Genomic DNA, 16,084 nt, shown 5'->3' on the forward strand with positions numbered 1-16,084 from the left:
TCAGCAGCAACACAACTGTGAGTGTGTTCATATCAGATGAGAATGATAACTCTCCACAGATATTATACCCTGCTCCAGAAGGACAGTCTTTAATGACTGAGATGGTCCCTAAAGCTGCTCTGTCAGGCTCTCTGGTCTCCAAGGTGATTGCTGTGGATGCTGACTCTGGACAGAATGCGTGGCTGTCCTATCATATTATAAAGTCTACTGATCCAGGACTCTTCACCATTGGTCTCCACACTGGAGAGATCAGGGCACAGCGGGACATCACTGAATCTGACAACATGAAGCAGAACCTTGTTATTTCAGTGAAGGATAATGGACAGCCCTCTCTCTCTACAACCTGTTCTGTGTATTTACTTATTTCTGATAATCTCGCTGAAGTTCCAGAACTTAAAGACATGACTTATGAAGAGAACAACTCCAATCTTACATCATATTTGATCATCGCACTTGTTTCCGTGTCCACCTTCTTTCTGACTTTCATTATTCTGATCCTGGCTGTGAGGTTTTGTCACAGAAGAAAGCCCAGACTGTTGTTTGATGGAGCAGTCGCCATTCCCAGTGCTTATCTCCCTCCCAACTATACAGAAGTTGATGGAACTGGAACACTTCGTAGTTCTTATAATTATGATGCGTATCTAACAACAGGCTCACGCACCAGTGACTTCAAGTTTGTCAGATCCTACAATGATAATACACTTCCTGCTAGTGGCACTCTCAAAATGTGCCAGGATGATCCTTTTGGTTCAAGCATTATCAACACTGATTGCATTGAGGTGAGCAATCTCTTTTTATTAGTTTTTTTTTTATATGTGTATGCACAGCCAGATGTGTTGAACAATACTGGGTCTCCTTTATGTGATATTGGGAGTGGATTGGAGAACTTTAAGAGCAGAATAAGTTATTAACCACTTTCAGGTAGAATATGTATATTAACTATTTTTTGGGGTGCATGCTGTGCAGTTGTAGATTAATATTGTTTGTCATTGGTGATATTTTTTTCAGATCTGGTTCCAAAGTCAGGACTGTGACATTGAGAATGAGAGAGAGATTTTTTGTCCTTTAAAAAGCTTGTAATGCATTATGAACTGAATTAGACTCAGTATCTTACTGTCTACTACTGAATTACCTGATTATGTTAAAATTTGCATTTTTTTTTAATGGACAGTTAAAGTGGTATACTCTTTTTGTATACTTCCATCATAGTCATTAATTTCCGTTTTCAAATCATTATTTGGAATATTAATATTGATCCTCACCCCACAGTTAATATGGATATGTTTTTGCCAAACATTCTATTTAATTAAAAAATTATATGTTTTTAAATATGTCTTTTAAACTGGTGCTTTGGCAAGGGTTTAACAGGTTTGGCCAGCTGGGCATACTAAATCAAGGCTCATTTGCCACATTCTGCTAAATTTATAAAATATAAAAGGTTATTTGCTGTGTATAAGAGTATCAGCCACATGCCAACAATGGACATTATTAATAGGTCAGCATGTGAATTTCAGTGATAAATCTGTGAGCATTATCAAAACCCCTTGGCGCTGGAATTATATATATATATATATATATATATATATATATATATATATATATATATATATATACTATTTTTTTTTTTTTTTTTTTGAGATTGTATGTTTGTACATATTGGTATCGTGGTTTTATTGGAGGATCTGCCTCTACTGCCCAAGGAGGGCTTTCTACTAGATTCTGAAGCTTTGCTGTGAGGAATTGATGTCAGCTACAGTAGCATTAATGATCGTAGGATATTGGGTGATCACCATGCCACCCAATCTTTGCAAATTATCCCGTAATTTTTGGGTGGCTCACCATTATCCCAGATACCATAGTTCCACTGCTCCACAGATCAATACATGGAGTGCATTATCATTTTGTAGCTCATCCTTGGCATTAGACATGGTAACAATAGTTTTATGTTTAACTGCTTCAGATAGTGCTTTTCTATTGGCAGTGCTTCTCTACAGGGTATATAAAAGCTATGTGTTCTTGTGCACATATCTGGAAGCAAATTCTATTTTACTTATTAGTCTAATGCTTTAATTTATATGAGTTGCTGACATTTTTTAGAGAATGTTAGAGTGCTGACTACTTCAAAAAGTACAATGCAGTTTTTTGCTTTGTGGTAAATAATAATCTATGCGGTACTTAAATGAAAATATGCCAGTTTGCTTTTGCTGCCGTTCAGCACCACAGTCCTGGACAGCACCTCATAAATGAGAATTCACAGTTCCTCTAGAGCACAACAACACTTAAGGTACTAAATATACAGAAAAAGAGTGATACATTACTACAAAGATTTATTAAATAAAAACCAATTAATATGTGACATTTGTAGTGCAAAAACACCAGAGTAATTGGGTTGCAGGGGTACAAATACAAGGATAGCATATAGCAACACAATTAACAGAAATTTTCAAACATGCATGAGCTCTAACTAAAGGTCATTAAAAAAGGCAGCAGAAAGTGACAATAAAACACGTGCAAAAAGTGTTTCTACATTAACACATATGTGTACACAAAAATGTCTTATTGGAACAAGAAAGTGACGTCATTATAGTTTTTTTTTTTTAATAGGAGGATTATTTTAATATTGAAATAAAGAAAATTATTTAGTCGGATATTTGGAATGAATTGACAGCTTCATAGTTTGTCTAATTGCCTGTCGATAGAAACTTTTCTTTACCTTGTGTGTTCTATGGTACTGACTCCAAGATGACAGAAACAGGCTGACATATTTAATTATATAATTAATTAATTCAATAATTATTTTTATTAGTTTTATTGTTTTAACAATTATAAGACTGAAATTGTGTTAATCTACCTTTGAGATAAAATAAACTAAACTGCAATTCATAAAAAACGCTCATAGGGTCGCTGTTCACCAGCAGAGTGAAATTAAATACTCCACTCCACCCTTCTCATGAAATATTCTACTTTGCCCCTTTATGCCGAGATCCGTAGCTGCTACATAACGCTGTGTTTACTGTAGAAGACACTAATCTTTAATATTTGGGATTTCTGAACGTTGCGAGAATGGGGCGACAGGTATTTACTTGCCGTACTTTTATTCTGTTGGCGTGCATCTGCATTTTCTTAACAATGGTTCATGGGGATTTGAGCTACACGGTTCCCGAGGAGACGAAGCGTCAGTCTGTGATTGGAAATATAGCAAAGGATCTCGGACTCGACGTTAAACGGTTATCTTCCCGGAAGGCTCGGATAGAGACAGAAGGCAGTACGAAACGATACTGCGACATTAATCTGAGCAACGGTAATTTGGTCGTGGCGGAAATCATGGATCGAGAGAAGCTTTGTGGATCTAAAATAACCTGCATTCTTAATTACGAGCTCGTGCTGGAAAACCCTCTTGAAGTGCATCGCGTGTCTCTGCAAATTGAGGACATAAATGATAACGCTCCACGGTTCCCTAATGATCGGATTACGTTTGAAATCAGAGAATCTGCCGATAAAGGAAAACAGTTTCCCTTGGACGAGGCTCATGACTCGGATATAGGACAAAACTCAATTCAAGGATATACACTTCAAAGGAATGATTATTTCGTATTGTCAGTACATGAAACCGCTGAACGAGGAAAATACGCTGAAATAGTGTTGGAGAAAGAGCTCGATCGAGAGGAGCAAAATGAAATAAATTTAATACTCACAGCTACAGATGGAGGCGCCCCACAGAGATCTGGTACTGTACTTATCCACATCAGTGTCCTTGATGCTAACGACAATACTCCAGTTTTCAGTCAGCCTGTTTACAGAGTTACACTCTATGAAAACGCACCTTTAGGTTCAGGTGTAGTTACAGTGAGCGCCACAGATGCTGATGAAGGAGCGAATGGAGAAGTCAGTTATGAGTTTAGTCGTATATCTGAAAGCGCAGCAAAGCTATTTTCTATTGAAAAGATAACTGGTGAGATTAAGGTATATGGAAATATTGATTATGAGGAGGAAACATCTTATGAAATGAGAGTACAGGCCAAAGATGGCGCTGGTTTAGCATCCTCTGCGAAAATTGTCATAGATGTGACTGATGTAAATGACAATGCACCTAAAATTGTTCTTAAATCTCTAAATGACCCTGTACCTGAGAATGCTCTTATCGGCACTGAAGTGGGTATTATTAACGTTCAAGATGAAGACTCAGGAGATAATCGAAAGATACGCTGCTCCATTCAGCAAAATGTTCCTTTTAAATTAAATCCATCTATTAAAAACTATTTTTCTTTAATAACTACAGATGCACTAGACAGAGAAAAGGAAGTAGACTACAACATAACCATCACTGCGACTGATGGAGGATCTCCACCATTATCCTCCTTCATGACTATACATTTATCAGTATTAGACATAAATGATAACCCACCTGTATTTGAGGAGCAGTTCTACAGTGCATATGTATCTGAGAATAACAAAGCAGGTGCTTCTATTTGTTCTGTTACTGCGAGAGATCCAGACTGGAGGCAGAATGGTACAGTTCTGTATTCTCTGGTGTCCAGTGAGATCAATGGCATTCCAGTGTCCTCATTTTTATCTGTGAATGGAGACACAGGTGTGATCCATGCAGTGAGGTCATTTGATTATGAACAATTCAGAAGCTTCAAAGTCCAGGTTGTAGCCAGAGACAATGGTTCACCTCCACTCAGCAGCAACACGACTGTGAGTGTGTTCATATCAGATGAGAATGATAACTCTCCACAGATATTATACCCTGCTCCAGATGGAAAGTCTTTAATGACTGAGATGGTCCCTAAAGCTGCTCTGTCAGGCTCTCTGGTCTCCAAGGTGATCGCTGTGGATGCTGACACTGGACAAAATGCGTGGCTGTCCTATCATATTACAAAGTCTACTGATCCAGGACTCTTCACCATTGGTCTCCACACTGGAGAGATCAGGGCACAGCGGGACATCACTGAATCTGACAACATGAAGCAGAACCTTGTTATTTCAGTGAAGGATAACGGACAGCCCTCTCTCTCTACAACCTGTTCTGTGTATTTACTCATTTCTGATAACCTTGCTGAAGTTCCAGAACTTAAAGACATGACTTATGAAGAGAACAACTCCAATCTAACATCATATTTGATCATTGCACTTGTTTCCGTGTCCACCTTCTTTCTGACTTTCATTATTCTGATCTTGGCTGTAAAGTTTTGTCACAGAAGAAAGCCCAGACTGTTGTTTGATGGAGCAGTTGCCATTCCCAGTGCATATCTCCCTCCCAACTATGCAGAAGTTGATGGAGCTGGAACACTTCGTAGTTCTTATAATTATGATGCGTATCTAACAACAGGCTCACGCACCAGTGACTTCAAGTTTGTCAGATCCTACAATGATAATACACTTCCTGCCAGTGGCACTCTCAAAATGTTCCAGGATGATCCATTTGGTTCAAGCATTATCACCACTGATTGCAATGAGGTGAGCAATCTTATTTTATGAGTTTTTTTGTATATATGTGTGTGCACAGCCAGATGGGTTGAACAATACTGGGTCTTCTTTGTGTGATATTGAGAGTGGATTGGAGATCTTCAAGAGCAGGATAAGTTATTAACCACTTTCAGTTGGCGTATGTATATTAACTGATTTCTTTGGGTGCATACTGTACAGTTAAAGATTAATGTTGTTTGTCATTGGTGATATATTTTCAGATCTGGTTCCAAAGTCAGCACTGTGACATTGGGAATGAGAGAGAGAGAGATAGATAGAGACAGCATTTGTCCTTTAAAAAGCTTGCAATGCATTATGAGCTGGATTAGACTCAGTATCTTACTGTCTACTACTGAATTACCTGATTTTGTTAAAATGTGCATTTTTCCTTTTTTATTTTTTATTGGAAAAAATAATTTGTTTTTAAATATGTATTTTAAACGGGTGCTTTGGCAAGGGTTTAACAGGTTTGCCCAGCTGGGCATACTAAATCAAGGCTCGTTTGCTACATTTTGCTATCTTTATAAAATGTAAAATATTAGTTGCTGTGTATAAGAGTATCAGACACATGCCATCAATGGACATGATTAATAGATCAGCATGTGAATTTCGGTGATGAACCTGTGAGCAGTATCAAAACCCCTTGGCAGTGGTATATATATATATATATATATATATATATATATATATATATATATATATATATATATATATATATTTTTTTTTTTTTTTTTTTTAGATTGTATGTTTATACATACTGATATCCTGGTTTTATTGGAGGATCTGCCTCTTCTGCCCAAAGAGGGCTTTCTACTAGATTTTGAAGCTTTGGTGTGAGGATTTGAAGTCAGCTACAGTAGCATTAATGATCTTAGGAAATTGGGTGATCACCACCCCATCTTCGCAAATGATCCCATAATTTTTGGGTGGATTACCATTATTACAGATTCTATAGTTCGACTGCTCCACAGATCAATACTGGGGGGCATTATAATTTTGTAGCTTGAACTTTGCATTAGATAAGGTAACAATAGCTTTATGTCTAACAGCTTCAGAGAGTGCTTTTTTTATTGGCAGTGCTTCTCCACAGCCACTATACAAGCTGTGTGCACAACTTCGACATAGTGTATTTCACTGGGTTGTGGAATGCTTCAATTTATCTGAGTTTCTGATGTTTTTTAGAGAATGTTTGTGTGCTGACTAGTTATTGCTTTAAAAGGTCCAATGCAGTTTGTTGCTTTATACTGAATACTATTCTATCACACAAAATCTGCCAACTTGCTTCTACTACCTGTTCAGCACCAAGGACAGCACCTCATAAATGAGAATTCACAGTTGCTCTTTAGAAATAGAAAATAGAAGGATGCATTACTAAAAAGATATAATAAATAAGATGCAACCATTATGTGACAATTGTAGTGTAAAAAATGCTACAGTAATTGATTTGCAGGGGGACAAATACAAAAAATGCATATGGTAAAATAATAGATAAAAATATGCAAACATGCATGGGATATAGCTGTAGAATATAAGAAAGCAGCAGAAAGTGACAATAAAACATATGCAAAAAGTGTTTCTGCATTAACACGTATGTTTACACAACATATAAGAATATTCTTACTGGAACAATAAAGTGGCTTGATAATTGATTCTATATGGAGGATTACTTTAATGTTGTAAGAAAGAAAAAGACTCAGAACAAATACTTGGAATGAATTGACAGCTTTATAATTTGTTTAATAGGCTGTGGGAAGAAGCCTTTCTTTACTGTATGGGTTCTACATTACTGACTTTAAGATGATAGTAACAGATTGACATGTTTTATTTATTTATTTATTTGTTTGTTTGTTTGTTTTATTTTAACAATTACAAGACTAAATTGGTAAAAGTTGGCTTTCAATTCTAGACACACTGAGTGACAGAAGAGACTAAACGAGACTAAACTGCAATTCATAAAAAATGCTCATAGGGTCGCTGTTTACCAGCATAGTGAAATTAAATACTCCACTCCACCCTTCTCATGAAATATTCCACTTTCCCCTTTATGCCGAGATCCGTAGCTGCAACATAACGCTGTGTTTACTGTATAAAACACTAAGCTTTAATATTCGGGACTTCTGAACGTTGCGAGAATGGGACGACAGGTATTTACTTGTCGTACTTTGATTCTGTTGGCGTGCATCTGCATTTTCTTTCCCATGGTTCATGGAGATTTGAGCTACACGGTGTCCGAGGAGACGAAGCGTCAGTCTGTGATTGGAAATATAGCAAAGGATCTCGGACTCGACACTAAACGGTTATCTTCCCGGAAGGCTCGGATAGAGACAGAAGGTACTACGAAACGATACTGCGACATTAATCTGAACAACGGTAATTTGGTCGTGGCGGAAATCATGGATCGAGAGGAGCTTTGTGGATCGAAAATAACCTGCATTCTTAATTACGAGCTTGTGCTAGAAAACCCTCTCGAAGTGCATCGCGTGTCTCTGCAAATTGAGGACGTAAATGATAACGCTCCACGGTTCCCTAATAATCGGATTATGTTTGAAATCACAGAATCTGCGCACAAGGGAGAACGTTTTCCCTTAGACGAGGCTCATGACTCGGATATAGGACAAAACACTGTTCAAGGATATACACTTCAAAGGAATGATCATTTCGTTCTGTCAGTACATGAAAACGCTGATCGAGGAAAATACGCTGAATTAGTGTTGGAGAAAGAGCTGGATCGAGAGGAGCAAAAAGAAATAAATTTAATACTCACAGCTACAGATGGAGGCAATCCACAGAGGTCTGGTACTGTACTTATCCACATCAGTGTGCTTGATGTTAACGACAATACTCCAGTTTTCAGTCAGTCTGTTTACAGAGTAACTCTCTCTGAAAACGCACCTTTAGGTTCAGGTGTAGTTACAGTGAGCGCCACAGATGCTGATGAAGGGGCGAATGGAGATGTCAGTTATGAGTTTAGTCGTATATCTGAAAGAGCAGCAAAGCGATTTTCCATTAAAAAGATAACTGGTGAGATTAAGGTAAATGGGAACATTGATTTTGAGGAGGAAACATCTTATGAAATGAGAGTACAGGCCAAAGATGGCGCTGGGTTAGCATCCTCTGCGAAAATTGTCATAGATGTGACTGATGTTAATGACAATGCTCCTAAAATTGTTCTAAAATCTCTAAATGACCGAGTACCTGAGAATGCTGTTATCGGCACTGATGTGGGTATAATTAACGTTCAAGATGAAGACTCAGGAGATAATCGAAAGATACGCTGCTCCATTCAGGAAAATGTTCCTTTCAAATTAAATCCATCTATCAAAAACTATTTTTCTTTAATAACTACAGATGCATTAGACAGAGAAAAGGAAACAGACTATAACATAACCATCACTGCAACTGATGGAGGATCTCCACCATTATCCTCCTTCTTGACTATACATTTATCAGTATCAGACATAAATGATAACCCACCTGTATTTGACGAGCAGTTCTACAGTGCATATGTAGCTGAGAACAACAAAGCAGGTGCTTCTATTTGTTCTGTTACTGCGAGAGATTCAGACTGGAGGCAGAACGGTACAGTTCTGTATTCTCTGGTGTCCAGTGAGGTCAATGGTATTCCAGTGTCTTCATTTTTATCTGTGAATGGAGACACAGGGGTGATCCATGCAGTGAGGTCATTTGATTATGAACAATTCAGAAGCTTCAAAGTCCAGGTTGTAGCCAGAGACAATGGTTCACCGCCACTCAGCAGCAACACAACTGTGAGTGTGTTTATATCAGATGAGAATGATAACTCTCCACAGATATTATATCCTGCTCCAGAAGGAAAGTCTTTAATGACTGAGATGGTCCCTAAAGCTGCTCTGTCAGGCTCTCTGGTCTCCAAGGTGATTGCTGTGGATGCTGACTCTGGACAGAATGCGTGGCTGTCCTATCACATTATAAAGTCTACTGATCCAGGACTCTTTACCATTGGTCTCCACACTGGAGAGATCAGGGCACAGCGGGACATCACTGAATCTGACAACATGAAGCAGAACCTTGTTATTTCTGTGAAGGATAATGGACAGCCTCCTCTTTCTACAACCTGTTCTGTGTATTTACTTATTTCTGATAATCTCGCTGAAGTTCCAGAACTTAAAGACATGACTTATGAAGAGAACAACTCCAATCTTACATCATATTTGATCATCGCACTTGTTTCAGTGTCCACCTTCTTTCTGACTTTCATTATTCTGATCCTGGCTGTGAGGTTTTGTCACAGAAGAAAGCCCAGACTGTTGTTTGATGGAGCAGTCGCCATTCCCAGTGCATATCTCCCTCCCAACTATGCAGAAGTTGATGGAACTGGAACACTTCGTAGTTCTTATAATTATGATGCGTATCTAACAACAGGCTCACGCACCAGTGACTTTAAGTTCATCAGATCCTACAATGATAATACACTTCCTGCCAGTGGCACTCTCAAAATGTGCCAGGATGATCCCTTTGGTTCAAGCATTATCAACACTGATTGCATTGAGGTGAGCAATCTTATTTTATGAGTTTTTTTTTGTATATATGTGTATGCACAGCCAGATGTGTTGAACAATACTGGGTCTCCTTCATGTGACATTAGAAGTGGATTGGAGCATTTCATGGGCAGAATGAGTTATTAAACACTTTCAGTTGTCACAGGTGTATTAACTGGTATTTTTGGGTGCATACTGTACAGTTGTAGATTAATTTTGTTTGTCACTGTTGATATTCTTGCAGATCTATTTCGAAATTCTACACTGCATTTTTTTCCTTTTTACATTTTTATAAAGTTAATAGGTGTACTCTTATTGTATCTTTCATTCATGTTTATGGATTTTTTCATTTAAATTATCATTTTTTATATTGTCCATCACCACACAGTAAAAATGGATATGTTTTTGAAAAACGTATTTTAGAAAAAAAACTTATCTGCAAAGTTTGTGTTAGACATTTTGTCTTTGATCAATATTCTTTTTCTGACTAAATGGGTGGATATTTGGGATGCTAGAAAATTATCAGTTGTATAGTGGCACCAAGTTTAAAAATATACCGTTGTTTTTTTGTGCATTTTAGTAAAATGAGCACCTCTCTCTCTCTCTCTCACTCTCAAATAATAATAATACTTTCTCAGTGGTGGTTCAGATTGTTTTGACTATGACGAAAAGAGGGATTAGCAGCAGTTCTTTCTCCAGAAGTAGTGTGTACATTTTTTGTGAGAAGTGTTGAGTTGAAGGGTATTTTATGCTGTAGAAACTTCAATGCTGTTGAATACTGAAATAAGTAGATTCTGTAGATTTTTACAGCAGAAAGCTGCATGTAGTTATTTTACCTCTGTGTGCCAATTTCAACTCTGCATGCTAGTTAAGCTCCATTAAAAGCAAAAACTCCTCAGATGTCTTTCCCTTAATATTCACTAAAATGTCTTGGAAATATTTTGTTTTGTAAAACATGCTTTTTAAAATATTATTTTCTGACCAAATATTTTCTTGCTAATATTACTGCTTTTAAATTCAGAAAATGATTGAATGACACTCTATACAGGTGTGGCTGCACGTCATACACAGTTTTTTTTCCAGCTTCTTACTGGAATTTTCTCTTAACATATTAAATTGTGCAGCCCTTACAGGAGGCACAATGTAGTACTGCTCTAATTTAAGGTGGACTTTCTGCTTGATTACTGGAAATAAATGCACAGTAATGTCTGTGTTGTATTGTTTATGAATTGAAAAATTATATTTGAAAATATTTTATATCTGATGTCAGTATATAAAAACATGATCTCATCTTTCTTACACAGTTCTACAGATTAGATACAGCTAAGCTTTTGATAATTTCAAAAATTCTAGATCTGCAAGTTGATCTACCAGAAGAACTTACTCTGAACAGACTGATACATGGAGCCACAACTGTATAATATACTAGTCAGCATTTAAAATACTCTTTTTGTTATTTGTAACAGTGGCACTGCAGTCTAACATGCCATTACATTTCAAAGCAGACTACAACTTGCAGTTTTTGGAGCATTTAAAAAGGGTTTCTTCTAGTTTTATTGAAGAGTATGTCTCTGCTGCCAAGGGGAGCTTTCTAATATATTTTAAGGGATTTGTGTGGGGAATTGAAGTCAACAACAATAGCATTAGAGATTTTATCAAGATGGGTGGTCACCATGCCACCCCATTCTCACAAATTATCACATAATTTTTGGGTGGCTCATCTTTATTCCAGCAACAACCTTTTCACTGCTCCAGAGCTTAATACTGGAGGGCTTTATGCTATTCTAAGTAACATTTGACTCTAGACATAATAACAATAGCTTTATGTTTTTCTGCAACATAGAGTGTTTTTCTATGGGCAATTATTTTTTACAAAGACTATACGTGCTGTGTTTACTTCTGTAGATCTTTGTCACCAACTTCTACATAGTGGTTTAAAATATGTAAAAGTACATATTTTACTAGGTAATGGAATGCTTGAAAATGAGTGTTCAACAAATTCAACTTTTTGTAAAAAAAAAAAACAAAGAAAAAAAGACTGCTGACCAGTTACTGATTTAAAAGGTCCAATGCAGTCTGTGGCTTAGTGGGGAATATTATTGTATGAAGTAACTAAGTAAAGAAAAAAAATCACGAAATCTCCCCGCTTGCTTTTGTTGCCAGTTCAGCTCCATGGTCCTGGACAGCACCTCAAAAATAAGAATTCACAATTGCTCTATAGCACAACACTACTAAAGGTACTAAATATACAGAAAAAGAGGGATAAATTACTGCAAAGATAAATTAAATAAGAGACAACCATTATATTACATTTCTAGTGAAAAAATACCACAGTAATTGGGCTACATGGGTTTAAGTGCAAAGATAGCATATGGTAAAATAATAGATATAAATATGCAAACATGCATGTGCTATTGCTATAGACTTTCTGCATTAACACATATGTGTAGACAACATATAAAAATGTTCTTATTGGAACAATAAAGTGAGCTGGTTATTGTTTCTATATAGAGGATTACTTTAATGTTGTAACAAAAAAAAAGATTCTGAAAAAAATATTCTGAAAGAATTGACAGCTTCGTAATATGTCTAATAGGCTGTGGGTAGAAACTTTTCTTTACCTTGTGGATTCTACAGTACTGAATGTAAGATGATAGTAACAGATTGACGTTTTATTTATTTATTTGTCTGTATTATTTAACAAATACAAGATCGAAAAGGTAAAATTTGGTTTTAATTAATGAACACAATAAGTGACACAAGACACTAAACGAGACTAAACTGCAATTCCTAAAAAATGCTCTTAGGGTCGCTGTTCACCAGCAAAGGGAAATGAAATACTCCACTCCACCCTTCTCATGAAACATTTTACTTTCCCCTTTTATGCCGAGATCCGTAGCTGCAACATAACGCTGTGTTTACTGTAGAAGATACTAAGCTTTAATAATTGGGACTTCTGAACGTTGCGAGAATGGGGCGACAGGTATTTACTTGTCGTACTTTGATTCTGTTGGCGTGCATCTGCATTTTCTTTCCCATGGTTCATGGAGATTTGAGCTACACGGTGTCCGAGGAGACGAAGCGTCAGTCTGTGATTGGAAATGTAGCAAAGGATCTCGGACTCGACGTTAAACGGTTATCTTCCCGGAAGGCTCGGGTAGAGAAAGAAGGTACTACGAAACGATACTGCGACATTAATCTGAGCAGTGGCAATTTGGTCGTGTCGGAAATCATGGATCGAGAGAAGCTTTGTGGATCGAAAATAACCTGCATTCTTAATTACGAGCTCGTGTTGGAAAACCCTCTCGAAGTGCATCGCGTGTCTCTGCAAATTGAGGACATAAATGACAACGCTCCACGGTTCCCTAATGACCGGATCATGTTTGAAATCACAGAATCTGCGGACAAGGGAGAAATTTTCCCCTTGGATGAAGCTCATGACTCCGATATAGGACAAAACACAGTTCAAGGATATACACTTCAAAGGAATGATCATTTCATTTTGTCAGTACATGAAACCGCTGAAAGAGGAAAATACGCTGAATTAGTGTTGGAGAAAGAGCTCGATCGAGAGGAGCAAAATGAAATAAATTTAATACTCACAGCTACAGATGGAGGCACTCCACAGAGATCTGGTACTGTACTTATCCACATCAGTGTCCTTGATGCTAACGACAATACTCCAGTTTTCAGTCAGCCTGTTTACAGAGTTACTCTCTCTGAAAACGCACCTTTAGGTTCAAGTGTAGTTACAGTGAGCGCCACAGATGCCGATGAAGGGGCGAATGGAGAAGTCAGTTATGAGTTTAGTCGTATATCTGAAAGCACAGCAAAGCTATTTTCTATTGACAAGACAACTGGTGAGATTAAGGTAAATATGAATATTGATTATGAGGAGGAAACATCTTATGAAATGAGAGTACAGGCCAAAGATGGCGCTGGTTTAGCATCCTCTGCGAAAATTGTCATAGATGTGACTGATGTAAATGACAATGCACCTAAAATTATTCTAAAATCTCTAAATGACCCTGTACCTGAGAATGCTGTTATAGGCACTGAAGTGGGTATTATTAACGTTCAAGATGAAGACTCAGGAGATAATCGAAAGATACGCTGCTCCATTCAGCAAAATGTTCCTTTTAAATTAAATCCATCTATTAAAAACTATTTTTCTTTAATAACTACAGATGCACTAGACAGAGAAAAGGAAGTAGACTACAACATAACCATCACTGCCACTGATGGAGGATCTCCACCATTATCCTCATTCATAACTATACATTTATCAGTATCAGACATAAATGATAACCCACCTGTATTTAAAGAACAGTTCTACAGTGCATATGTACCTGAGAATAACAAAGCAGGTGCTTCTATTTGTTCTGTTACTGCGAGAGATCCAGACTGGAGGCAGAACGGTACAGTTCTGTATTCTCTGATGTCCAGTGAGGTCAATGGTATTCCAGTGTCTTCATTTTTATCTGTGAATGGAGACACAGGCGTGATTCATGCTGTGAGGTCATTTGATTATGAACAATTCAGAAGCTTCAAAGTCCAGGTTGTAGCCAGAGACAATGGTTCACCTCCACTCAGCAGCAACACAACTGTGAGTGTGTTCATATCAGATGAGAATGATAACTCTCCACATATATTATACCCTGCTCCAGAAGGAAAGTCATTAATGACTGAGATGGTCCCTAAAGCTGCTCTGTCAGGCTCTCTGGTCTCCAAGGTGATCGCTGTGGATGCTGACTCTGGACAGAATGCATGGCTGTCCTATCACATTATAAAGTCTACTGATCCAGGACTCTTTACCATTGGTCTACACACTGGAGAGATCAGGGCACAGCGGGACATCACTGAATCTGACAACATGAAGCAGAACCTTGTTATTTCAGTGAAGGATAATGGACAGCCTCCTCTTTCTACAACCTGTTCTGTGTATTTACTTATTTCTGACAACCTTGCTGAAGTTCCAGAACTTAAAGACATGACTTATGAAGAGAACAACTCCAACCTTACATCATATTTGATCATCGCACTTGTTTCAGTGTCCACTTTCTTTCTGACTTTCATTATTCTGATCCTGGCTGTGAAGTTTTGTCACAGAAGAAAGCCCAGACTGTTGTTTGATGGAGCAGTCGCCATTCCCAGTGCATATCTCCCTCCCAACTATGCAGAAGTTGATGGAGCTGGAACACTTCGTAGTTCTTATAATTACGATGCGTATCTAACAACAGGCTCACGCACCAGTGACTTTAAGTTTGTCCGATCCTACAATGATAATACACTTCCTGCCAGTGGCACTCTCAAAATGTTCCAGGATGATCCATTTGGTTCAAGCATTATCACCACTGATTGCAATGAGGTGAGCAATCTTATCTTATGAGGGTTTTTTTGTATATATGTGTATGCACAGCCAGATGGGTTGAACAATACTGCGTCTTCTTTGTGTGATATTGAGAGTGGATTGGAGATCTTCAAGAGCAGGATAAGTTATTAACCACTTTCAGTTGGTGTATGTATATTAACTGATTTCTTTGGGTGCATATTGTACAGTTAAAGATTAATGTTGTTTGTCATTGGTGATATATTTTCAGATCTGGTTCCAAAGTCAGCACCGTGACATTGGTAATGAGAGAGAGAGAGATAGATAGAGACAGCATTTGTCCTTTAAAAAGCTTGCAATGCATTATGAGATTGATTAGACTCAGTATCTTACTGTCTACTACTGAATTACCTGATTTTGTTAAAATGTGCATTTTTCCTTTTTTTTTTTTTTTTTTTATTAGACAGGTGGTATACTCTCTTTGTATCCTTCCTTCATAGTCATTAATTTCTGTTTTCAAATAATTATTTCGACCATTATTATTGGCCATCATCCCAGAGTAGATATGGATATGTTTTTGCCAATATTCTATTTAAAGAAAAAAATAATCTTTCTTAAAATATGTCCTCTAAACGTGCTTTGACAAGGGTTTAACAGGTTTGCCCAGCTGGGCATCCTAAATAAAGGTTAATTTGTTACATTTTGCTACCTTTATTAAATGTAAAATGTTATTTGCTGTGTACAACAGTGCCAGCCACATGCTATCATT

General features: G+C 37.4%; 3 protein-coding genes across 9 annotated transcripts in view; all 3 read left to right on the plus strand.

Annotated features, from left to right (window-relative positions):
* LOC125784845 (protocadherin gamma-A10-like) overlaps positions 1–16,084 on the plus strand; it is a 28,551-nt gene that overhangs the window by 8,244 nt on the left and 4,223 nt on the right. For 3 of the 7 annotated variants that reach the window (XM_049468714.1, XM_049468713.1, XM_049468709.1), the window contains exon 3: positions 9,130–9,362. The exons of 1 other annotated variant lie outside the window; for it this stretch is intronic. In XM_049468714.1, the coding sequence (XP_049324671.1) occupies positions 9,130–9,362 (233 nt within the window). Of the gene's footprint in view, positions 1–8,501; positions 9,363–16,084 lie in introns of all 7 variants that reach the window. 3 more of the 7 variants (XM_049468710.1, XM_049468712.1, XM_049468715.1) reach the window with 3 other exon arrangements.
* Positions 2,878–5,496, plus strand: LOC125784847 (protocadherin gamma-A10-like). The gene has a single exon (XM_049468717.1). The coding sequence runs from the start codon at positions 3,064–3,066 to the stop codon at positions 5,479–5,481; it is 2,418 nt and encodes an 805-aa protein (XP_049324674.1). The 5' UTR covers positions 2,878–3,063; the 3' UTR covers positions 5,482–5,496.
* On the plus strand, positions 12,030–15,440 carry LOC125784848 (protocadherin beta-16-like). The gene has a single exon (XM_049468718.1). It carries the CDS (start codon positions 12,958–12,960, stop codon positions 15,373–15,375), a length of 2,418 nt encoding a protein of 805 aa, XP_049324675.1. The 5' UTR covers positions 12,030–12,957; the 3' UTR covers positions 15,376–15,440.

The sequence above is a fragment of the Astyanax mexicanus genome, chromosome 20 (assembly GCF_023375975.1).
Source record: "Astyanax mexicanus isolate ESR-SI-001 chromosome 20, AstMex3_surface, whole genome shotgun sequence".
Taxonomy (NCBI): domain Eukaryota; kingdom Metazoa; phylum Chordata; class Actinopteri; order Characiformes; family Acestrorhamphidae; genus Astyanax; species Astyanax mexicanus.

Bases quoted from the DNA above. Each gene is read 5' to 3' on its own strand.
- LOC125784848 (XM_049468718.1), top strand. From the start codon at position 12,958: ATGGGGCGACAGGTATTTACTTGTCGTACTTTGATTCTGTTGGCGTGC.
- LOC125784847 (XM_049468717.1), top strand. From the start codon at position 3,064: ATGGGGCGACAGGTATTTACTTGCCGTACTTTTATTCTGTTGGCGTGC.